Source organism: Engraulis encrasicolus, chromosome 22 (genome assembly GCF_034702125.1).
Source record: "Engraulis encrasicolus isolate BLACKSEA-1 chromosome 22, IST_EnEncr_1.0, whole genome shotgun sequence".
Taxonomy (NCBI): Eukaryota; Metazoa; Chordata; class Actinopteri; order Clupeiformes; family Engraulidae; genus Engraulis; species Engraulis encrasicolus.
Genome location: NC_085878.1, coordinates 35,139,342 through 35,164,922, shown reverse-complemented (window position 1 = coordinate 35,164,922; position 25,581 = coordinate 35,139,342). Strand labels below are relative to the sequence as shown.

The window sequence follows — 25,581 nt, the reverse complement described above, 5'->3', positions numbered from 1 at the left end:
TGCAATTGAAGAAGCACTCTAACCTGGGGACACAAACTCAGAATGATGCATTATTACTACCTACTTCAATACACAGCGCAGAAAAAGCAAAGTTGCATCATTAGGGGTGTGTGTGTGTATGTGCCTGTGTGTGTGTGCATGTGTGTGCGTGTGTGTGCGTGTGTGTGTGCGTGTGTGTGTGTGTGCCTGTGTGTGTGTGCCTGTGTGTGTGTGTGTGTGCATGTCTGTGTGTGTGTGTGTGTGTGTGTGTGTGTGTGTGTGTGTGTGTGTGTGTGTGTGTGTGTGTGTGTGTGTGTGTCTGTGTGTTTGTGTGTGTGTGCGCTTTGTGCATTTATGTGTGTGTGTGCATGCATGCTTGTGCGTGCGTGTGCGTGCGTGCGTGCGTGCGTGCGTGCGTGCGTGCGTGCGTGCGAGAGAGAGAGAGAGAGAGAGACAGAGACAGAGACAGAGCATGTGTGCGTGCATGCATGAAAGAAAGAGACGGGGAGAGAACACATTCACACCCAAATGGCATGATTAGCAGCTGATGATCTACATGCTCCAAGGGAACATCACTGCTCAGATCCACCAGTATGTACAGCCTGAAGCAAGTGTCTGCACTAGACTGCCGTGTGTGTGTGTGTGTGTGTGTGTGTGTGTGTGTGTGTGTGTGTGTGTGTGTGTGTGTGTGTGTGTGTGTGTGTGTGTGTGTGTGTGTGTGTGTGTGTGTGTGTGTGTGCTAGACTGCCATGTATGTGTGTGTGTGTGTGTGTGTGTGTGTGTGTGTGTGTGTGTGTGTGTGTGTGTGTGTGTGTGTGTGTGTGTGTGTGTGTGTGTGTGTGTGTGTGTGTGTGTGTGTGTGTGTGTGTGTGTGTGTGTGTGATCTGATATCTTCTTCCCACAGTGTATTATCAGACATGAGCTCTACAGCTGTTTCCTCTGTCTGTTCTACACCCTATCCCCCTTCCAAAGCCGTCTTTGGCAGACACACACTCTCACACACACACATCTGCACACACACACACACACACACACACACACACACACACACACACACACACACACACACACACACACACACACACACACACACACACACACACACACACACACACGCACACACACACACACACTTTGTCTTTTCCGTCTGTTCTCTCTTTTGCTTGTCCTCTCTATCTGTTCCAGCTTCTTACTATACTCCCCCCCTCTCTCTCTTCTTTATGGAGACAGAGAGATGAAGCAGTGTCATACCACACTCCACACTCTGCTTGGTACACTCATACACACATGTCATACACTCACACTGACTTTAAGTCTCAGCTCCCTCTGATGCTGCCAATCTCCTCTCTCCCACCACCACCAACCTCACCCAATCCCATCCCACCACCACCATCCTCCCCATCCCCATGGCCCAGAAATCCCCTTCTGTGTGTGTCTGAGACGCAGTCACACAGATGTCACAGACAGGGCTGGCCTGGGGGAGAAACAGGGCCCGGGCACTTTTGGCTTAAAGGGGCCCCTCAAAATTAGAGGTGCAGAACTGACACACCAGTGGGCCCCGCACCCTCCTGTGCCCCTATTTTCAGATTTTTAAAATTATTTCTGAAAATAGGAGCCCACGAGGGTGCGGGGCACAACGGGAAATGGCCGCTATGCCAGATGGCCAGTCCAGCCCTGGTAAACTGAAAGAAAAGTCCACGACACCAAGCTCCCGTTGCTCTTTTTTTAATGTGACGTTTCGGGCAGCATGCCCGAAACGTCACATTAAAATAAGAGCAACGGGAGCTTGGTGTCGCGGACTTTTCTTTCAGTTTTTCCATGGAATTTTTGCTGGTCCTGCACCCAATCTTTTTGAGACGGATGTGCGTGTTTTTCTCACTTTACTACAGTCCAGCCCTGGTCACAGAGCTAACCCTGCCCTCCTCCATTCTGTTCTGCTCTGTTCTCCTCTGTTCTCTGATCTCCTCTGAAGGACAGAGCAGGCTGGCATTTAGCTAGCGAGCGCTCCGTTTCTGTCTGTGGGGGCGGTGGTGCAAAAGGGCTCACATCACATCACGCAACGTCATCTAGACCAGCGGCTCCCAACCTGGGGGGGGGGGGGGTCAGGACCCCCCCAAAAAGAGTACACCTCTCCCTCCACAGGGGGCCACAAAGCCCTCTTGATTTCAAGTGGTTTAATAATTCTAATGCAATTATGTAAGGGTTAACGTTCGGCGAGAAGGTCGCTACCGTGGAATAGCAGCACGACAGAGAGAATCTTTAGACCCCGACGCGGAGCGGAGGGGTCTTGTTCTCTCTGAAGTGCTGCTATTCCACAAAGCGACCGACTTGCCGAAAGTTAACCCGCTTATTATATGGATATACTTAAATGATTCACACATGGCGGGGACATTTCTTTAGGCCTATTTAATGTTAAGATTGTTGCTGCGCAAAACAAAACAGTGCCGTTGTGGAACACCGCTAGGCAACAGCTAGGTAGCCAGGACAACAGGTGCTGTCTATCACAGCAGCTGATTAGAGTCTTGTTGAAAAGTCGCTTTAGCAGTGAAAAGTCTTGTTGCCATTGACAGCGGTCTGTTATAGACCAACCCGTCCGTTATCGAAAATTATTATATGGTGTGACGTCATCAGTCGAATGCTCCATTCATTTCAACGGGGCTCCCCAACGTTCGCACGTCTGTTATTTTTCGATAACGGACGGGTTGGTCTATAACAGACCGCTGTCAATGGCAACAAGACTTTTCACTGCTACAGCGACTTTTCAACAAGACTCTAATCAGCTGCTGTGATAGACAACACCTGTTGTCCTGGCTACCTAGCTGTTGCCTAGCGGTGTTCCACAACGGCACTGTTTTGTTTTGCGCAGCAACAATCTTTTGATATTAAAAACTATAATAGACTTAACATTAAATAGGCCTAAAGAAATGTCCCCGCCATGTGTGAATCATTTAAGTATATCCATATAATAAGCGGGTTAACTTTCGGCGAGTCGGTCGCTTTGTGGAATAGCAGCACTTCAGAGAGAACAAGACCCCTCCGCTCCGCGCCGGGGTCTAAAGATTCTCTCTGTCGTGCTGCTATTCCACGGTAGCGACCTTCTCGCCGAACGTTAACCCTTACATAACAGACGTGCGAACGTTGGGGAGCCCCGTTGAAATGAATGGAGCATTCGACCGATGACGTCACACCATATAATAAATTATAATATTGACCATTTGCATTGACGTCACAATATCACGTAATCTATTTTCCTGGATGGCTGAAGTGTACATGAAGTACATAGAAAAATGCAGACGGAGACAACTTTGACCGTAAAATACCAAAGAAACACGGCTTGTTCTTCTATGTTTTTAAATGTGACGTGTACCTGACGTTTTTAGTAGAGGTGGGTCACAGGGGTGACGTGTACGTGAATGACGTGTACCTGACGTTTTTAGTAGAGGTGGGCCACAGTGAATGTGTTCAAAATTATTCTGCGCCACTGGCATAGCGGGGACGGGGGGTAAGCGTAGGGGAAACTGGGAGGAGAAGAAGAAGCGAAAGTTGTTGCTTCCAGCCATGAACTTACTCTACCTGCGATGTATTTTTTTATCCTGTGTTTATTTTCTTCAGTAAAGCTATGAACTTTAAACCAACAGTTTCCAACAATCAGAGGTTGAACAGTGCGTAGCCCGGGTCGCGCAGCCAGGGATTATTTACAAACAGTAAACCCATGTATACGATACGGTCTACGTACGTTCGGCCTGCAGCTGTACGAAGTAGCCGAGGGTGAGGGCCATGGTCTGGGAGTCCAGCGTGTTCAGCACCTTGGCGGCAGAGGTGCCGGCCAACGCCACGCCATTCATCTGCACGTAGTAGGTCAGCTCGGCCGGGTTCTTAGCCCCCGCAACACGCCTCATGCTGACCATCTGAGGGAGAGAGGGAGGGAGGGGGGGAGAGAAAGAGAGAGAGAGAGAGAGAGAGAGAGAGAGAGAGAGAGAGAGAGAGAGAGAGAGAGAGAGAGATGGAGAGATGGAGGGAGAGAGAGAGCAGAGAAAAAAGATAAAAAATACAGAAAGAGAAAGAGAGGTTGAGTACAGAGAGAGGGGAGAGAGAGAGAGAGAGAGAGAGAGAGAGAGAGAGAGGGAGGGAGGAAGGAAAAGAGAGATACGTGTGATCAGTAGCAGCTTATGATAACATTTTGTTCTGTTCAGTTTTTGGCTAATAGCCCCCCTGATGGTGAAGTACTGGAATTGAGTTATTTCTGCATGAAGTGATTTCCCCATAGACGGCCATTGGATGGTTGGCATTTCTCATGACTATATTTTTCAATCTGTAATACGTCCTTATGCTGTACACGGCACTATTTTCATTTTCATAATGCATACACTACTGATAATGCTGTTTTTCAACCTGCTTAGTCAAAGCATTTAAAGTCATAACCTCCCAAAAGCCACACCATAATTTATCTCACACACACACACGCACGAACGCACACATGCACACACACGTGCACGCGCGCAAACACACACACACACAGGTAAACACGCACACACACACACACACACACACACACACACACACACACACACACACACACACACACACACACACACACACACACACACACACACACACACACACACACACTCCCCGTGCTGATGACTCACCTGTACGGTGTAGCTGCCCACGGTGGCTGCTCTGCGGAAGCGTCCTCCCTGCTGGTGGGCCGCCACGAACAGCTCGCCCAGACGCTGCTCCATCAGGCTGGCGAAGCTCTGGTAGTGGCTCTCCAGAGACGAGTTGTCCACGTCCTGGATGACTAGAGCATTTTAACACAGGGTTTGTTTATATATTACTACTATTATGAGTATTGTTTTATTTTATTTTTCATTGCTTAGATTTTTTTCATTGCCGGTCTGCGCCCCTTAACACACACCGTTCTACCGCTGGAACATTGTAATAGTCACTGGAAAAACCTTACTACCATAGTATTATACCACTATGACAATGCACAAGCCCTTTAGTAACACATTACTGTACGACTTGGTCATTGCCATTCTGGTAACAGCTACTATCTAATGTATAACAGGGGCAGTGTTTTAAGGGCTTAAACAAAGATTAGTTTTCATGTTCACGTCCTGAATGACTGAAAGATTGGGTATTGCTGTACCACAATTCAGTTTTTCATCTATTACCATTTGTCTAATCACCCAATACCTTAACACTGAGAGCATATATTGTATCAAAAAAACTCCAAATGCAATGTTAATATACCCGTATTAGCCTGAATATAAGACGATCCTGATTATAAGACGACCCCCATTTTCAGGCTCATGTTTTGGGGAAGTTTTTTGAAGACTAAATTTGATTTCACATTGGAAACTTCTTTCAAAATGCAGTTTTTAATTTGTTGGAAAATCTGACGCTTTTTACAAAGAATAAATTTCACAATATCATTTTCATGGAATTTCCATGATAAAAGCCCACAGATGGCTAGTACTCATACCCTTTTCCTTTCTTTGCTCACTTTACCTGTCAAGCACCTACAGCCGCCTGGGCCAGCCTGTTGTTAGTGCGACGCAACATAGCCTATCAGAGTAGCCTACTCTGTGCCAGCCAGGAAACCAGTCCAGTAGAGATACACTAGATAGGCTACCTATTGTGCAATGCAGAGATTTTGCCAAATGCTTAGTTGACAGCAATATCTAACCAGCAGCCGTCTCGCCAAATCGCCGTTCATTTTATGCATCCAAAGTTTTCCGTTGGACTGTAGAAACCAAACGTGACCAAAAGCAGATTGACGCATTGCATTTGAAAACCATGCGCTGCCTATCAGCACGTTGACATTTGAAGTCCGATTGCCATTCATTTCGTACCAAGGGTAAAACTCTTAGTGATTTTATATGAACAAGACAATCTCTTGCCCTAACCATTATTCTGTGTTGTTGCATCGTTGTGAGTGAGGCATATCGTCAAAGGCACCCCTTGTCAAAGGCGCCGCTCTCTCGCGCACACACAGATGACCATTGATTGGCTGCAGACAGCATCCAAAACACCCTTCATTTCTTTAGTTTCAAGTGGTGTTGTCGGGTAACCAGAGAGAACAACCAAAACTTTCCTGATGAGACTGTAAAACCGAACACAAATAAAAGCAGAGCAACGAGCTGCGATTGACTGTTGTGTTTTTCCCCTTGCACTGTCGGCCACATCGCGTTGACATTGACAGTTGATAGTCAAAACGAAAAGCATCTGCAAATTTGATATGAACAAAACAATCTCTTAACCTATCCATTATTGAGTTTTGTGGCATTGTTGTGAAGCATAATGGCCGCATTCAGGTTAAGTCAAAAAAAAAAAAAAAAAAAAAATCGACGCTATTTAGTCTAGAACACGGATATAAGACGACACCCCCTTTTTAGAGAACTATTTTTATAACAAAAACCACATCTTATATTCGGGTCAATACGGTACAATGGTTCTACTACACAAATTGACTTTTTCCAAAGCAAGACCACCTCACCTAATAAAAATTATGCAAACAAATACATCATCTTTCCTTTTTTGTTGTACCCTTTAACAGTAAGGAGAATGTATTTGTGGTGTCCTTTTGAAAGACTCTGAGACTCTAGCGAACAGCACAGAGTAGCTTTGGGAAGAAAAATGTTACTGTGTCTGTGGCAACAAATTAGCATTTTGTAAATGGCTTTGCCTCTAAGGCAACCACACACAATAAATATTGTAGATTTAGGGGAATGTAAATGAAAGCGATACTTTAATTCCTGCATTGAACACGCCTGTGTGAGAGAGGGGGTGCCAGCGAGGTCCAGTGAGGTGGCCAACTTCATTGGTTTCTTTGATTGCTGGGCTGAGAGAGATAAATGGTTTTGGGGGCCACCCTGAATGACTTGCCCAGGACAATTGTGTGTGTGCGCGTGCGTGCTTGAGTGCGTGCCCGCATGTGTGTGTGTCCGTGTTTGTCTGGTGAGTCATCCCAGCTGGACCAGGCAAACTTGTGTGTGTGCTTGTGTGCGTGTGTGTGTGTGTGTTTGCTTATGTGCGTGCGTGTGTGTGTGTGTATGTGTGTGTGTGTGTGTGTGTGTGTGTGTGTGTGTGTGTGTGTGTGTGTGTGTGTGTGTGTGTGTGTGTGCGTGTGTTTGCTTGTGTGTGCGTGCGTGTGTGTGCGTGTGTGTGTGTGTGTGTGTGTGTGTGCGTGCGTGCGTGTGTGCGTGCGTGCGTGTGTGTGTGCGTGCATGCATGTGTGTGTGTGTTCCAATCAAAATGTGTCCACAAGGTGTTTGCATGACTACCCACACAGGGCCAGTGCAGCACAAACTGAACTTTTTAATATACAATCCCCCACAGGTGCCCCTCCGAAACCCAAGCTAGTCTGATCCTAAGAGTGAGCTGGCACTGCAGTGTGTCACCGGTGGCAGTACAGTACAGTATGGTGTCTCTCTATCTTGGGAAAGGTAATGGTCGGGAAAGTATGAGATCATTTTTAAGTGCTTTAAATGGAGCGATTCATCCAGGGTGGCATGCAGATCCATCACAGGCTGCCAAAACAGAGCTGAGCAGAAGGTGAGGTGCGTTTGATCACACGGCAAAGAGACACGCTAGCTTGATCAGGACAGGAGAGAGGGATGGACTGGACGGAGAGCAAGAAATGAGAGAGGGAGGTGTGGGAGGAAAGAGAGGATGACCGATTGTAATAGAGATATAGAGAGGCAGAGAGACAGACAGAGAGAGACAGAGACAGAGAGACAGAGACAGACAGACAGAGACTGGCAGACGGAAAGATGAAAACTGAATTGAGGGTGGAGAGCGTGAGAGAGAAAGACAGAGTGGGGTTGAGGGAGTAAGAAAAAGAAAGATGGACAGATAAAGAGATGGAGGAGTGGACAGCCAGTGAAGAGAGAACATGATGAAAGTACAGGGTCATGTTATTTATCTCCTACACCGAGGCTGAAGCTAATTCCATCATGCTTTAAAGCTGACCTTCATGCTACTCAGGCTGCCTTCATGCTGTCTGCCAGATCTATAGAGTGTGAGTGTGGTTGTGTGGTGCTTGTATGTGTGTATTTGGGCTGTAACTAACGATACACTCTACTCACGATCGGTTCGTATCGCGATTTTTGACCTACGGTTCGGTACACCCTGCGATTTCTGAAATGTATCTCCACTGAAGTTTGGAAACACTATCACATCATCATGAGGTTGATTTCTGGACTAATGGGTGATTAAACTTTGAAAGAGCGTATCACGATACTGTCTCCTTGTATCACGATTTCTCGGTTCGATACAATATCGTTACAGCCCTAGTGTGTATGTATGTTTACTTTGAATGTGTTTGTATCTGTGCATCTGTGCCTGAGGCTATGTCTACTGGTGTTTGGAGTGTGTGTGTGTGTGTGTGTGTGTGTGTGTGTGTGTGTGTGTGTGTGTGTGTGTGTGTGTGTGTGTGTGTGTGTGTGTGTGTGTGTGTGTGTGTGTGTGTGTGTCAACATATTTACGATAGGTGTGTGTGTGTGTGTGTGTGTGTGTGTGTGTGTGTGTGTGTGTGTGTGTGTGTGTGTGTGTGTGTGTGTGTGTGTGTGTGTGTATGTGTATGTTTCGATAGGGGTGTGTGTGTGTGTGTGTGTGTGTGTGTGTGTGTGTGTGTGTGTGTGTGTGTGTGTGTGTGTGTGTGTGAGTGTGAGTGTGAGTGTGTGTGTGTGTGGTAGTGTGTGTGGCAACGTTTTTGCATGTGTCTGTGTGGTCTGTGAAAAATGTGTTTACAGCAGCTTGGGAGGGCTAGTTTGGTCCCGCTGGTCTGGGTGTATTTACAGTGTAGGCCGAGGGGCCTATGAGGAAATCAATAGTGTCCCTATGACACATATCCCTGTCTACACGTCAGGATCCACCATTGACTTTCCTGTCACAAGCAATATTTTTGGGCTGAGCAAGTACCGCTACATCTGTGAGAAATGCCCCAAAAAATATAGACATGGAAACCTACAGCAAGAACATTAGACTAAAGGTGACATGGCAATTTGTGACAGCACTGGAAAACGGCAACGTCCTCCATCTTCCTGTAGGCTACTGTAGGTAGACCTGTGCTCTTCAGTCAGTGCAAATCAATCGAGAACATGCCCCCCTCTGTCATAATATGGCCTAAAACTGTGCAAATGCTTTGAAGTGTATGCATCAAGGACTAGTTTTGAAATGCTAGGCTAAATATCTACTTAAATCACATGAATTGCTAAAATACATTATAACAATTATTTCATATCAGTTGGGCAGACATTTAGCCGCATATTTCAACTATTGTCCTTGTATAGAGTGTAGATGGAAAATCTCCACATTATTAAGCCCTTTCTTCACGGAGGTGAGCCCTTTCTCCATTAATTTACATTGCTCAGGTCTACCTCCAAGTATTGCTGCCAAGATTGCTGTGAAAAGGGAGAGAGGTCACATCTAATGTTCTACCTCTAGACTACTCAACAGCTAGACTACTCAACTCCAAATAACAGCAAAATCTTTGGTGGTGTGAAACTACATTAGGTTACCAATAGTAGCCTACATACTCTAGAAGAGAAAAACACACTGGAATACATTGCCAGCTCACATCAGACAGTGTGACAAATTTAACACCTTCAAAATGACCCTTAAACAGTGGCTGAAAACAAATCAGGCATGCTCCCATTAAATAATAGCATACACATTGTTTTACTTTTACTATTACTTTACTTTTACTTTTTGTATTTTTCATGTAACTAATGTTTGTGATGTGCATAAATGTCTTCTGTCATGCTGTAGGCTGCTGTTTGTGTTCTTGTTATTTGTTTAAAGGGGTATGCCACTATTTTGGGGCTTAATGCAGTTAAAGTTTTCAAGCTGGTGTATTGATTAATGTGCATTGTCCTAATCAAATAAACAAATAAATGAATGAAAAATCCCCACAGGTGACAGCAAGTAATCACTCTGGCACCGTGGCTATGACAATACCACCCGTGGTGGCAGTATGATACCCAATACCAACACAACCTCCCACTCGTATAACATTGCTACTCATATTACATTGCCACCCGTATAACATTGCAACTCGTATAACATTGCCACTCGTATAACATTGCCACCCGTATAACATTGCAACTCGTATAACATTGCAACTCGTATAACATTGCCACCCGTATAACATTGCAACTCGTATAACATTGCAACTCGTATAACATTGCAACTCGTATAACATTGCAACTCGTATAACATTGCTACTCGTATAACATTGCTACTCATATTACATTGCTTACGTAAGAAGAGCATGACGTACATACTGTATATTTGGCTGTGAGAGTTGTCATGGTTACCATTCATAAGCACGTTGATATTATTACACGTACAAATTATGATTTACAAAAGTATTTTGCTATGGGTGATTACAAAAAAAAACCATATCATGTCCACCTTAAATTAACAAGTGAGTTGCATAGCAATATGCTGAAATTCCATTACCTGTGATGACCCAGTAGTCTCTTGTAGCTGCAGAGGTGTTGAGGTTGTGGTACTCCAATGCTGTAATGAATAAAACATGAAGTCAAGAGGGGGTAGTCAGGATGAGTGAAGCATAGAAAGGCAGACAGAGAGAGAGAGGGGGAGGAAGAGATATAGAACAGAGTGATTAAAGGTTGTAGGGAGAACATGAGATGTTTTGGGTACTGGGATTTGATATTAATTCGTGCTTGGGCCAAAGCCAAGGGCTACAGTTACAACACACTGGCTGGCCTACTGTAAGCCTGTTCTCCATCTCCTGGCATTTCATTTCATAATGAAAGTATCCGCTCAATAATAACGTACACGGAACACCTCCACTCTGATTAGCCAAGCAGGCAGCATCATCATGGTATGATATGATGTCAGGGAGCCAGGGTCAGGGAACCAAATGATGAAGGGGGGTTGGTGGGGGTTGTTGATGCAGACGGAGCTGGAAGTCTGCTGCATTCCAATTCACTTCCTCCGCCCACCTCCATTAACGCATTAACAGATATAGCTCCAGCAGCAGACACAGAAGCAGAAGCGGTGGTGCTGGTGAATCTTTTTTAGCCCGCCACATTAATAATCAAGTCCACAGACATGCTGCCTGCATGCCTGCCATCGCTCCAGGTTTAATGACAGGCCTGTCTTTAGACAGACACAGATATCCAGGATTTAGAAAGTTTTTCCAGCTTGTAGTTTAGCTTTCACACAAGAGCAAAAAAAAAGACATTTTATTTTAATCCTTTGGTTGAAAAGTTAATTACATGGTACTACACTTCTATGACATAACACAGGCCATTTAGTAATGCACTACGACTTGGTAATTGCCAATCTGTCTAAAAACAGCAAATTTACTAGCCTGATTATAATCGACTTTCAAATCTCTTCGAGACTTGGTCTGACCAAACTGCATTTTCCAAATGGCCTCTCTTGGTTTGCTAATGATTGTTTGCTTCCCAACAAAGTGGGGGCCATATTTGCGGGAAAGTACTTGCATTGCTCTTGACCTGACTGCTAGCAACTCTGAAGCTGTTGCGTCACTAGGAGGGCACGGCCTGGCTACACATTTGTAGTACGCCATGTCTTAACAGGTTAAAGAAGAAATACCCAAAGGAGTGTGCCCAAAGGAGTGTGACAACCATTTCCCAGGAGTACTGGGATGCTTCCATGTGGGCTTTTGTGTATTTGTGTATTTATGTAAGCTACTGGATACCTGAATTTCCCCCTGGGGATCAATAAAGTTACTCTACTCTGCTACTACTACTCTACTGTACACGAAAGCTGGATTGGCCATAGGGCATGCAGTGCATTTGCCCGGTGGACTGTTGATGATTTTGTCCTGGCCCTCCACTCAAATGGTATCAGTCCTCATACCACTACAGCAGGTCTCTGAGATATACTGTAAGGATATATCTAAAGCATTATGGCTATTGCAATCAAAATAGCTCATATTATGCCTCTTTTCCACTGCCGGCTTTCTGGTAGGCGTACAGTTCAACACAGCGCAACTCGGCCACCACTGAGCTGTGTCATGCCTATTCGAAAAGCAAAAAGTGGCGGCCGAGTGGCGCTTTTTCGAGCTGTAGGCCTACCAGAAAACTGGCAGTGGAAAAGAATCATTAGATGACTTTAAATGTTGTCATATGGCTTTGTCTCTCGCAATGCCTGGGGGACACGGGGCTTGCATGGCTGAAAATGCCCGGCCTAATTTTATTTTTTCTAAACCAGCTGCTCCTTATCAGCACAAAAGACTTTGGCTAATTAGTGAAATTCTTTTGGTTGGATGTACAGGCAGGCAGATGTCAAACACGACAAGGTTTTCTCCCCCCCCCCCCTGCAGCTTGGACGACCTCCACCTTGTGTCCCACACACCCACAGTGCGCATCATCAACGCTGATTGATGTGATGTTGATGACTGATGTCAAACAAAACACTGCAAAGTCTCTTGGAAAGAGAAAATCAAACAAAGGCCCAAAGGGATTCTGGGAAGCATCTATTCAGTACAGGGGGTGGAGGGGCAGAGGCGTGCTGCTTGTCTTCTTGTCTAGTCTTTGATGGGGTTGTGTGTGAGGGTCAGTTGGTGGCTTATGAGATGCATCACAGGTGTATTCAGGGCTGTTGACAGCTTTTTGTTGGGCCAAGGACAAAGTCATCTGAAAAGACCCCCCCCCCCCCAGTCAAATAGATACAATGTAATGATGAACAAATTTTGGGTCCCCTTTCTCCCTGGGCCTGGGACAACGGTCCTTTTTGTCCTCCCTCCCTGTCAGCACCCCTGGGTGTATTGTACTGTATTACATCCAAGGGAGAGTCAGCTGTCAGCCAGCACGTGTGAAGACAAGACAACAGCCCCAAGCGAGGAGTCCAGACCAGGAGTCCTTTTTGTCTCGCATCCAGCGAGCCTCATAGCTTTCATTATTTACAAGCCTAACTGGCTTTGATGCAGCAGGCTTTGTTGAATCAATGCCAGGCAGCGGCGGCGTGCAAAGGAGTCTCCCTTTCTCTTCTCTTCTCTTCTCTTCTCTTCTCTTCTCTTCTCTTCTCTTCTCTTCTCTTCTCTTCTCTTCCCTTCCCTTCCCTTCCCTTCCCTTCCCGTCTCTTCTCTTCTCTTCTCTTCTCTTCTCTTCTCTTCTCTTCTCTTCTCTTCTCTTCTCTTCTCTTCCCTTTTGTTCTCTTCTCTTCTCTTCTCCATTTCCCAGGAGTACTGGGATGCTACTGTACACGAAAGCTGGATTGGCCATAGGGCATGCAGGGCATTTGCCCGGTGGACTGTTGATGATTTTGTCCTGGCCCTCCACACAAATGGTATCAGTCCTCGTGCCACTACAGCAGGTCTCTGAAATAAGGATATATCGAAAGCATTATGGCTGTTGCACTGACAATAGCTCATATTAGATGATTTTAAATGTTGTCATATGGCTTTGTCTCTCTCAATGTCTCTGGAGGACCCAGGGCTTGCATGGCAGAAAATGCCCGGCCAAATTCTCTGTCGCAAACCAGCCCTGCTGTACACGTGGCACCAAACTCCAGAAGAAGAAGAAGAAGAAGAAGAAACATCCCTCTCCTCCCCTCCCCTCCTCTCCTCTCCCTCCCTTCCCTCACTACCCTACTCCTTCTCATTACCCAAGGGACACGCTCTCCAAGTCCCACTCATTCATAACAAATTAGCGGCATTACGCGAGACACCCATTTATGTGAAATGAATGTGAATTTCTATTTGGGGTAAGCGCAGAATACACAGAGACGCATCACGGAGGATGTGAATGAATCAGCTCTCGTGACAGTGATGAGGGAATATCAGTTCAGAAGACTTTGGGGTTGTCATCTGAACACCCCCACAACACCCCCACCCCCCACACCCCCCATACCCCCACAACCCCACCACCCCCCTCACCCACCCAATACACGCAATGTTATGAGGGCCCAGTTCTGGGGTCACCCTCACCGTGGATCCATAGGTGTGCACAGATATGGATGAGGTGGTGCTAAAGCATCTGCCCCTTTGCCCTACTGGACAAAAAGTGCCCTTTTTGAAAGTTCTTTTTTGTGTTTTTTTCCACAATGATAATCTAGAAAAGCTTGACGATTGACATGATCATCTAGAAAAGCTTCACGATTAAAAGTGTGTGATAATAATGCCTCAATATAATCCTTATATGGCCTAGTAAGGCAGCCAGAATTTCCACATGCTCCACCGTCCAGCACCTGCCCCCCAAAATGTCTGTGTGCACGCCACTGCCTAGACCCATGATGACCACTGACCACTTTGTCCCCACTGTCAGCTTCCCAGAATCTGACCTTGTTAACATTTGTCTGCTTTGTATTGTTGGTCCAAATACATTTGTCCTCTTGGAGACCTAGTTAGGGAATTTCACTTGACAGAATCTGACGAGTCATTCTTTCCAGGCATGGCCATGGCGTGGCACACCGCTCCGCTGCCCTGGTTTGCACCAAGCTGCACATTCCTTCCTTCCTTACTTACTCTGCCCGGCCCGCCCGGCATCCCAGTGGCATAGTGGCAAAGCTCTCTTGTCAAATTCTATTTCATGCTTGCTTCACATCTACACATCATGCACACACGCACACACAAATGCACGTATGCACGTATGCATGTGTACACACACACACGCACAATCTCACAAATGCACATGCACAGCACCCACACATACACACACACATGCATGCACGCACGCACGCACGCACGCACACGCACATGCACACACAGGGCTGCTGACAGCTTTGGCCAGGCCCGGGACAAATTCATCTGAAGGGCCCGATAATCCAATACATACAATGTATTGAGAACCCAAATATGGGCCCCCCATTTCCCTGGGCCCGAGACAACTGACCCCTTTGCCTCCCTCTTGTCGGCTTTCCTGTGCGCATGCACACACACACACACACACACACACACACACACACACACACACACACACACACACACACACACACACACACACACACACACACACACACACACAGCGCACAATACAAATGAGAGGGTTGGATTGAAGTAGCATTATGATGGATTTGAAGTCGAGGAGAGTCTGTCTAGGGAGAGGACTTTCACAAATCAGACTTCAAACTCAGTCGATTCGGTCATTAAAATCTCATGAACAAACCCATCAGTGCAGTCTGACCCTTTAGCCTGCCGTCTTAAAATATCCACTCAGTTATTTTCTTTTTTGCGATCCAACTTAAAAACGAACATTAGTTTCAATTTTTTCGACAACTTGACATCTCCTACACGCTTGACTTGTCAGGCTTCCAAAAAATAACTGCCCAAAAAGTGTGTCACTACACTCATATACCCTGCTCTTTCTTTGATTCATTCATTCATTCGTTCGTTCATACACTCGTCTTGTTCATTCGTTGCTTGCTTTGAATGACAGTCAGTGGCAAGCATTACCAGACATTATGCAGCATCTGCTGTAGGCTGTGCAATCCACTTCACCAACACATGAGTGCCGCATAGCTCTGACACTCCACCAGATGAGGCAGAGCTGAGAGAGAGAGAGAGAGAGAGAGAGAGAGAGAGAGAGAGAGAGAGAGAGAGAGAGAGAGAGAGAGAGAGAGAGAGAGAGAGAGAGAGAGAGAGAGAGCCCATGCAGAGCTGAGTCAGTGGAGAGGGCTCATGCAGACAGTGCCATATTAATGCACAGGCTACATACTGAATGGCTGCAGCCTAGGCCCCCCCCCCACCTACCAGGGGGCCCCACAACTGACCAAAGGGGGGAAAAAAAATCTCAGAATTGTTTTAAAAGTCAAAAAATTGCCTTACAACGGAGCCTACAGCAACCTGTGGCCTAGGGACCCATAGGCCATCCTACAGTAATCATGCCGAGTAGGAAATGTTCAATCGGACGCACCACAGTCATGCATGTGCCCACAGAGGGGGGCACTAACAGGGGGCCTTTTGAAGGCTATCAATATTATATTTAATTGGGTATTGCACAATACTTCACATCCTATGATTTCTCAGCAGCATCCCAGTGTCGCCAAACTGATCCAACCAAAAGGACATAGCCTACAGCACCACACTGGCCTCCCCAGCCTCTGACTCAAATACAAGACAAGCCATGGCTTGACATGTTATGCAAGTTCCAAACCAAACCTTTGCCAAGTAGCCTGTGCTTCAGGCTACACACGCCATTATTAGCAAAGTCTACTGTTCAAAAATGGAAATACAGTATGTGCTGGGGTCCTCTCTCTCTCTCTCTCTCTCTTTCTCTCTCTCTCTCTCTCTCTCTCTCTCTCTCTCTCTCTCTCTCTCTCTCTCTCTCTCTCTCTCTCTCTCTCTCACACACACTCTCTCAAGTAGGGGGGCTCTCAAACGTTATTGTGGTGAGAGAGGAAAGAAGAACGATGATGGGAACTCATTTCGTTTCAAGGGCCTTAAGCAGTCAATTAGAACTGAAGTAGGCCGGACCACTAATGTAATCACAAAATACCGTCCATTTTTCTGTCATGTCGGAATCACATTGCTAGTCACACATTTCAAGGCGGCGGGTGTATCAGGCAGGGATGTCACACTCAAATTCTCTGTGGACCAAAATTAAAGTCTGAAATGACGTCGCAGGCCGAACTAAAATTGTTCATGAACGCGCTTCATACTCAAAATCAAGTTTCACAAACATTCATTCTCATCATACATGGTACTGTAGGTCAAATGTGCCTGTCTGTTGCATGAGTGTGAGGTGTTACAGAGGCCCAATCATGTTCCTTTGACACACCAAATTCCATGTTCAAGTCTTATGACACTATATTACTGTAATAGTGTATGCAGGCCAACTGTAAAACATATTTGAAATGATCTTGCAGGCCAAATAAAAGGACTCTGCGGCTGCGGGTCAGATTTGGCCCCCGGACCTGAGTTTGACATCTCTGCTCTATGCTGAGGGTAAAACAGGGAGAGGAGAAAATAACTATGGGGATAAAGAGAAGTTAAAATTGAGGGGAGGAGAGATCCTTCCGCTCTGTAGTGATGAGTGGAGGATAAAAGAAGGGCTCTTAAATAGTAAAGAAAGAGATGGAGAGGATATGAGAGGAGCGAAGAGGAGAGGGGAAGGAGAGGAGAGGAGAGGAGAGAAGAGGAGAGGAGAAGAGACGGGAGGAGAGGAAAGGAGATAGAGGAGAGGAGAGAGGATAGAGGAGAGGAGAGGAGAAGAGGAGGGGAAAATAGAGGAGAGGAGAGGAGAAGAGAGGAGAGGAGAGGAGAGAGGAGAAGAGAAGAGAGAAGAGAAGAGAAGAGAAGAGAAGAGAAGAGAAGAGAAGAGAAGAGAAGAGAAGAAAAGAGAAGAGAAGAGAGGAGAGGAGAGGAGAGGAGAGGAGAGACCCTTAAACTCTGCAGTGATGAGTGGAGGGTAGAAGAGGAAGAGAGGAGAGGAGAGGAGAGGAGAGGAAAGGAGAGGAGAGGAGAGGAGAGGAGAGGAGGAGGAGAGGAGAGGAGAGGAGATGCAAGGAGAGAAGAGAGGAGAGGACAGAAGAGGAGAGGAGAGGAGAGGAGAGGAGAGGAGAGGAGAGGACAGGAGAGGACAGGAGAGGAGAGGACAGGAGAGGAGAGGACAGGAGAGGAGAGGAGAGATGAGAGACCCTTACGCTCTGCGGTGATGAGTGGAGGATAGAAGAGGAAGTATCCCACCAGCTCGGCCGTCAGCTGGCTCAGGAGGCTGCTGGCCATGGTGCCGTTCAGGGGCACGCTGCCGTTCCGCACCACGTAGATCACAGACACCGCAGGAGAGCCGGCCGACTGGGACACACTCAGGATCTGGAGGAGGGAGGGAGGGAGGGAGGGAGGGAGGGAGGGAGAGAGGGAGAGAGAGAGGAAGGAGGGAGAGGAGGTAGAGAGGAAGGAGGGAGGGAGGAAGGGATGGAGAGAGAGAGAGGATGGAGAGAGAGAGGGAGAGAAAGAGGAAGGAGGGAGGGAGCAAAGGATGGAGAGAGGAGGGAGAGAGAGAGAGGAGGGAGAGAGAGAGAGGAGGGAGAGAGAGAGGGAGGGAAGTAGAGAGGAAGGAGGGAGAGAGAGAGGAGGGAGAGAGATAGAGGAGGGAGGAAGAAAGAAAGAGAGAAAGAAAGAAAGAAAGAAAGAAAGAAAGAAAGAAAGAATGAAAGAAAGAATGAAAGAAAGAATGAAAGAAAGAACAAGAAGAAAATTCAAGCAAAGATGAAAAACAAAAAGCAGAAACAATTGTAGTTTACTGAATATTTACTCTTTGTATAGGAACAACACTAGCCTTGATAAGATCTGTTCTGCTTTTTCTGCTTGAATGGGACATCATTAAACATGGCAATAACAACCTAGCAAGCAAAGAATCAAGCTTATTAAAAGGCAAGCGCTATGTCCTGGAACACTGCAATTGATCTGAGTCAGAGATGCAAAACATATCAACAAACGAGATGAATTATGCAATGCATTTAGTGTGTGTGTGTGTGTCTCTGTGTGTCTGTGTGTGTGTGTGTGTGTGTGTGTGTGTGTGTGTGTGTGTGTGTGTGTGTGTGTGTGTGTGTGTGTGTGTGTGTGTGTGTGTGTGTGTGTGTCTGTGTCTGTGTCTGTGTGTGTCTGTGTGTGTGAGGGAGAGAGACAGAGAGAGAGAGAAAGAAGGATAGAGAGAGAGAGAGAGAGAGGGTGGGATTCTACGTGTAATGAGCAGTCAATTACACACAAGCTGAATGACGTGACCACAAAGCAGATAATGAATGAGGATGGTACGGCTGTATGAGCATCTCCAGCAGGTTGCTGTCTGAATCATGTTGAAGCCCCAATCCGAACTGAACTGGGACAACAATCCAGCCTGGGCATTTTTGGCAAGAAGCAGCCCCTCATCCCTAGCCTGATTATCATCAACTTTCAAATCTCTTCAAGACCTGGTCTGACCAAGATCATAACAATTAACGTTTCCCAAATGGCATGGTTGACCCGCCTCCCTAGGTTTGCTACTGGTTGACTGGTGTCCGCCAAAGTGGGTGGAGTTCCCGTTTTTTCGGGAGATCAGAAACTATATATACATTGCCCTTGACCTGACTAGAAGCAATGCCAAAGGTGTTGTGTCACTAGGAGGGCGTGGCCTGGCCACCTCATCCCCACCACCATACTGCAATTCGCCTTTGGCTAAGCCCCGCCCTCTTTAGTTACAGTTGCTAGGTCGGACAGATAAACTTTCAATGCTGAGATATCAACGTGATTTATGCAGTGGCTGTAAATCGCAGCAGTTATTCACTCATAATAAATAAAAACGCATTCATAGTATTGTGAATATAAGTATTTATTTTCTGAACGGTCATGCGATGCATCACAGCTGTTATGGGCTCTTCTATTGGTATCGATAGACGATAGGCATTGTAACCAACACCATGGTAAGCTGAGCTCGCATATCTTTTGAGCCCTGACTCAAACTTGCTAGACGAAAACGAAATCACACAACTTAATGGCTGTAGTCATCTTCAAAGCTACCACAGCAAAGTGTAACATTAACGTTTGGCGTTTATATCTTCAGTAGCTTAACAAAGTCACGTCCATCAGCTGCTAGTCAAAACACTCCTGCCGTGACCGATAGTAAACTTTGCTAGCGGTGTTTCTTCATTAATTAGGTCAGAAATCCAAAATCCCACTCTGAAACAGGTTCGTGGTTTGCTTACAACCTTACTGAAAAGGGACATGAATGAGATGGTGTCATGATCGGAGCACACAAAGTATGTTTTTGATCCGTGTACTTTCTAGTCGAGTGTGAGGCTGCCGAGACCCTTCAATGCAGACTATCCAGCTGCTAGTAATATTAGTCCGGTTTTAGGTAAAGAGGAAAGTGATTACCACCTGTTACATCGCGGGGAAACTTGCACATTTGTCACAAATACCCCAGGCACAATTTCCAATCATATTTTAATAATAATACGACCGTATCTTGCTAACTACTTGAAAACATGCGATTTCAGCATTGAGTTCAATGGAGCGCTGTCAAAACTGTCCGAGGTTTGTCCGAGGTCGTCCTTTTGCTGCGCTGTGATTGGTCAAAACGCACTTTAGGGCGGGCCTTAGCCAAAGGTGAATTGTGAAGGGCTTGGGCTTAGTTCACTGTATTTTAACGATGCACCAATGGGCTTCCCCATCTAATTTGTGGGCCGGACAAAAACAAAAAATAAAAATTGCCCCCTTGATCACAGTTGGCCCACCAAGAAAATGCCCTGTATGCCGGATTACCAGTCCAGCCCTGTCCCCAATGTAAACAGACACTAGCTGTCAAGCACTGCAAAATGTATTGCACATTACCTTGAAGGCTTCTAAGGCTGTTAGATGAACAAGGCCTGTGTATGTATACATGTGGCTGTTGACAGCATAAGGGTGGGGGCATGCTTGCTGGAGGATACGTGGGCATATTCACTTTCCTACGGTGCACTACTGACACAACCATGTGGGACGATCTTCCGAACTTCCATCTTGAGTTCACGGTAGGGAAGAGTCAAACAATGGAAGAAAACATGAGAGCCCCGTTGGCTATCTGCCCCCCAAATGACACCTCAGGTATCAATTTTCACTTTCCATTCAATTTATTTATTTAGGGGGATAGCCCCTTGAGATAGGATATCTCGTTTTCGAGGGGGTCCCCAGGACAGACAGTACAGTATCGTGGGGAGTGCTCCAGTTGTCAATGCAGCAATGCACGCGGTAGCATGCATACGTAGTTTTAGGCATACAGCGGAGCCTGATCCCGAGATTGCATCCAGATTCCGATGCTTTCCCTGCTGTCTAGAGCACATAGGTAGCTTCTGATAGGTCTAGCTGTGAGGACTGTCTTCTGAGCGTCCAAATTTTGTGTGACTATCTATGACTTATGCTAGACGCAGCCACTATGGACCTTACGCCTCTAAGAATCCTGGGCCCAACCTACGTGGACCGTATGACTCTACAATCTCTATCTATCTCTTCTTCCTCTGCCTTCTTGCTATTTCTGCCTCTCCTCTCTACCTCTCCTTTTAAATCCATCTCTAACAATGATATTTTTTCCCATTTGTTAAGCACTTTGAGTTGCATGCCTTGTATGATACAGTGCTATACAAATACAATTATTATTATTATTATGACCACTGCGCATGTGTGTCAAAGGGAATGCGTCGTAATTTGGACGCAATTTCAGTTTTCGGTTTGTGTGAGAAAATAGACGCATTTCCTTCGAGATCATGTTGTACAGCGAGCATGTCCCCTGTCCGTCCTGACTTGTCAGCATTGTTGATGATGGCAGACAATGGTGCGTTGTGTCTAGCACTACATACTGCAGCTCCACCCAGAAGGGTGTAATTAATGACTAGGGAACGCACAAGAGGTGGGCACGCCTGCTGACCAAGTAAGACGTAACACTTTAAGTTCGCTGAGCTCATATATTGTAATGCAGCAAGTACTGTATTAGCAGCATGCAGAGAGTGGTGCATTGGCCTTATGAATGCAGCATGGTGGTGCAGGAAAACTGATTACACCTGAACAAAAACTTAGACAAATAAAGTAAGCCTTAATTGGTGGTTCCCAAACTGTGAGTCAGGTCCCCCCAGGGGGCATTTGGGGAAGGATACAGGTGAGAGGGAACGGTAGTTTCCATTTGGGGGGCATTAGTCCATTCTATTTTTTAATACTAAGGTGGCGTTGGCTGGCTTATGATGAGGTCAAGGGGGAGTCGGTAGGCTTATGCTGTGGTTCAGGAGGTATTTATCATAAAAAGGTTGAGAAGCACTGCCCTAAACCTATTCCTGTGTTGAAAAGTATAGTTTTTCCTCTATATCTCCACATCCAGGCAAAGCAGTAGGGTAGAAGGCCCTTCAGCTCCTCTGCACCACTATGCTGGCTCTCCGCCACTGTACATTCCACTGTGGGAATTGAACTCTATACGTTTGTTCACAGCTAAACTCACAACAACTTTACCGTATGCAACACTTTTGAGGTTAATGAGTCCTCTTCTTTTAGTTAGTCGATGATTAATTGACTCATTACAGGATGAATGGGGCAGCAGCACAGGGTCAGCCATGTTCTATGCTCTCCTTGTATCACCAGAGGCACATCTTGTCACCAGGCTAGGCAGGCAGCCGCTTGGGGCCCCCAAGCCCCTGGATGGTTAGTAACAGCTCACACTTTGCTACACTAGTGTTACATTTCTTTCAAATGTTCACTCCTTTGACATTTCACTTTGGGCCCCAGCTGAACCTAGAGTCGCCTCTGTGCATCACGCCATGGCTGAGTGTCCCTTCAACAAAGCACCTAACCCGACCCTGCTCTAGGGGCTGTAATCAATACCCTGTACTTAAAAAAAGCAACTGTTAGTCGCTTTGGTCAGAAGCGTCAGCAAAGTGTAATGAAATGTAATGTAAATGTCATGAAATGTAATGAGTGGTCTCTTTGCCACTCCAGTAGTCTGTAGGAGAGAGTCCACCCTTGCTTGCAACTTGGCTTCTATTAGCTGACACAGGACTTCCTTGGGTACTATGCACAATAGAGCTCAGTCTTGTTTGACCTCAGAGCAGGCTGGTGGCAAGCTACAGTATATGCAGACATGCATTTTCATCATGACAGAACCAGATTATATGCAGTACTGTCGCAGGCTCTTAAAATTAAGTAAATTCATGCTTTCAAAATTGTCAATGCTTTAAATGATTAAACTAATGTCGTTGTTGTGAAAAAGCAATGTGTAATAAATCCAGAGCTTAAATAAGTATACTTAATTTTGAGTCAAATGTCACATTTGTCCTATGGTGTGACTGAGGCAAGCCTGGTTCTCCATATTAAAACATTTTTAAATAAATAATCAAAGCTCAGTCATTTGTCTAAACAACCCTGGCATGTTTTTCAAGGTGTCTATTTTAGCAAATGGCAATGCTTAATTTTTTCCCTGTTTTTCTGAGACCGTATGGACATATGAAACTTTGTCGCAGAAAATAATGTCCTGTGGTGTGACATCATTTTTTGGTTAATTCTGTGGATAATTATCTATTGTTGAAGCTCCAGCGGTACATAAATTGTGACTTTAGACCCTTAAGAAGCCAATGGCAAGGGTGGATTTTAGATTTTTCTCTCAGAGTTCTTCAGTCAATCAATTATGTTTTGCTACCACAAGATGTATTAGTTTTGTAGTCCTTTGGTGTGACAGCCATAAAATACATTTTGACAATAGTGTATATTTTTCATATTTTTTTCTTATGTAGATGTATGAAAATGTATCTTACTAAAGGTGAAATTGTATTTCAGTTTACAACGACTTGGCTTTAAATGAACTCAAAAGCTCAAAAGTCCTATGGTGTGATGGTAAAAGTCCTATGGTGTGATGGTAAAAGTCCTATGGTGTGACACTTTGGAGTATCACACCAAAGGACAAACAGGTCACACCAATGGACTAGATATTTGAGAAATAGCTTTTAAAACAACTGGTAGTACATATTTTTTTTGTTTTGTTGTTTGACTAGATAAATATTGTGTATTCAAATTACTTATTCCTTTATTGGCCTTTGGAATTTATACTTTGATGCATTGTTGATGAATATTTGCTGTTGATTTTAGATACTGTCAAATGATATAAAATGTCATTAATGGTGCTTTGAAACCATAAAATATAATGGTAACAGTGAAGGAAAGATCAGTGAGAGAGTATATAGAGGAGTATAGATGAATAAAGTATGCTGTGGAGAGCTCAATATACAGCATAAATGCGTGCTGTCCAGCTTGAGATACCAAACAGGCACTGACCACTACACACTACAAGTTCAATGGTGTGACAGTCATAGCATACCTACAAAAGTGTGATGGTCATGCCAAGGTCACCCTTCAGTATGAGTCTTATGAGCTCTGCAGGTTACATTCAATGACCGCATGGCTGTCATTAAGAGTTACGATAGGCTGATAATCGACGATTCAAAGACTTATAAGTGTAAAGTGTAGGTCCATATTGACTACAACATGATCAAAAGACAAAATAATCATGTTGATATATTTGTTTCTGGCTCAGTTTTGCATTTCTGTCCTTTAGCGTGACATGAATGTCCTACGGTGTGACATGTTTTAAACGCTCAAATATTTGTTTGAGCTAAACAATATGTTTGATAAACACTGAATATTGCATTAGGGAAGAACAAATTATCATCCCTGAAAAGTTAGTATAAATTCGGACAATTTTGAACATTTAAAAGAAAGATATCCCTGTTTTTCCTCGAAGGTTTCTAATAATCTCACATCTAATGGGGAAAAAAAAATACTTAAATGGTAATTTCTCATTAAATTCAGACTTTAAAAAATTGCAATAAATATGAAGAGTGTAACAATGTTCATAAAACTCCATCAAGCCATTTCTACATTACTTAATATATTTATTTCTTAACGTCACACCAAAGGACATATTTTCAGCAAATTGCTTTATCAACGTAAATAAATAATCAATGAATAGACCAACATTGTGACCACTTGGATTTTTTGAAAGATTAATTGCTGCACTACGTAGACATATACTTTTTTCCCTCATAAACAATGTTTTGTGAAAAAAATGTTTTTTGCTGCCTATCCGTCATCTACCCACATGCAGATTGTAGAGGAATATTTCTAGACATATGTGGGCTTTCATTGCAGCATTGTTTGTTTAACGCCTTAGTCTGTTGCCTAATAGCTAATAAATGAGTAAATGGGGAGTTTGAAAGAAAAGCCCTCAAATATCGCACAGCATTTCTTTCAAACATCTGGTGTTTATGTTTGCTAACCTTCAATTATGTGGTATTAAAACTGTTACATTTTAAATCTGACTATGTGTTGCGTTCGTTAAGGAGCACATGGGTGTAGCCAACTGATGGGGTTAAATGAAATATTCTCAGTCTCTTGCTATGCTACTGTACCTTTCTTTGCATTACTTAGCACAGCATTACAGTAAATATTGAATTAAATACAGTATGCAGTGCAAAGGCATGGCGAGGATAATGTATGGTCAACCGCATAATGCTACACGTACCGCATACAAAGGCATGCTCAGCACATGTTAATGTATGACTGGCTGACTGCCAGGGGTGTAGCCAGGGTGGGGCTGGGCTGGGCCCTGGGCCCTGGGCCCTCCTATATGGGCAGGTCGTATAGGGGCCCTGCATGGTTGCCAGATGGGGCTGATTATTTCCAGCCAAAATAAATGCTCAAAACCCGCCTGGAAGCACAAAATCCTGCCCAATCCTATTGATTTCTATGGCAAAAATTGGGCAGGTTTTCTGCTAAATGCCATTTTTACCCGCACAAAGTCATCCTAAGCAGCCCAATTGGGTGGGAAACAGCCCAATCTGGCAACATTGGGGCCCTGTGTGCAATTGTTCTGCCACTGCTGATCGTGTATGCTGTCCCAGTGGTCATCAGAGATAGGGTGCTGCATATGATTAGAGATCAAAGCAGATGGCCCTACCGTGGCGCTGACGGTAGGGCACTCGTCTGCTCGTCCTTTGCCGAACCTTTCCCGTCTCTCTCTCTCAACAACGCGCTTCCTGTCTCTCCTCCACTTTCTGATCTCGTAAAAACTAATAAAGGCTTCAAAAGCCCCAAAAATATACTTTAAAAAAAGACAGATCAAAGAGGATATGTAGCAAATATCCTACCTGTACGGACAGGCTGCTTTGGGA

At 45.1% G+C, this 25,581-nt stretch overlaps 1 protein-coding gene across 1 annotated transcript in view; it reads right to left on the bottom strand.

Annotated features, from left to right (window-relative positions):
• LOC134438658 (UPF0606 protein KIAA1549L-like) overlaps positions 1-25,581 on the bottom strand; it is a 94,900-nt gene that overhangs the window by 42,218 nt on the left and 27,101 nt on the right. The window contains exons 8-12 of the mRNA XM_063188271.1: positions 25,558-25,581; positions 17,569-17,737; positions 10,450-10,509; positions 4,629-4,780; positions 3,716-3,887 (exon numbers count right to left, since the gene is read on the bottom strand). The exon at positions 25,558-25,581 is cut by the window's right edge and continues 110 nt beyond it. Of these exons, the coding sequence (XP_063044341.1) occupies positions 3,716-3,887; positions 4,629-4,780; positions 10,450-10,509; positions 17,569-17,737; positions 25,558-25,581 (577 nt within the window). The remainder of the gene's footprint in view (positions 1-3,715; positions 3,888-4,628; positions 4,781-10,449; positions 10,510-17,568; positions 17,738-25,557) is intronic.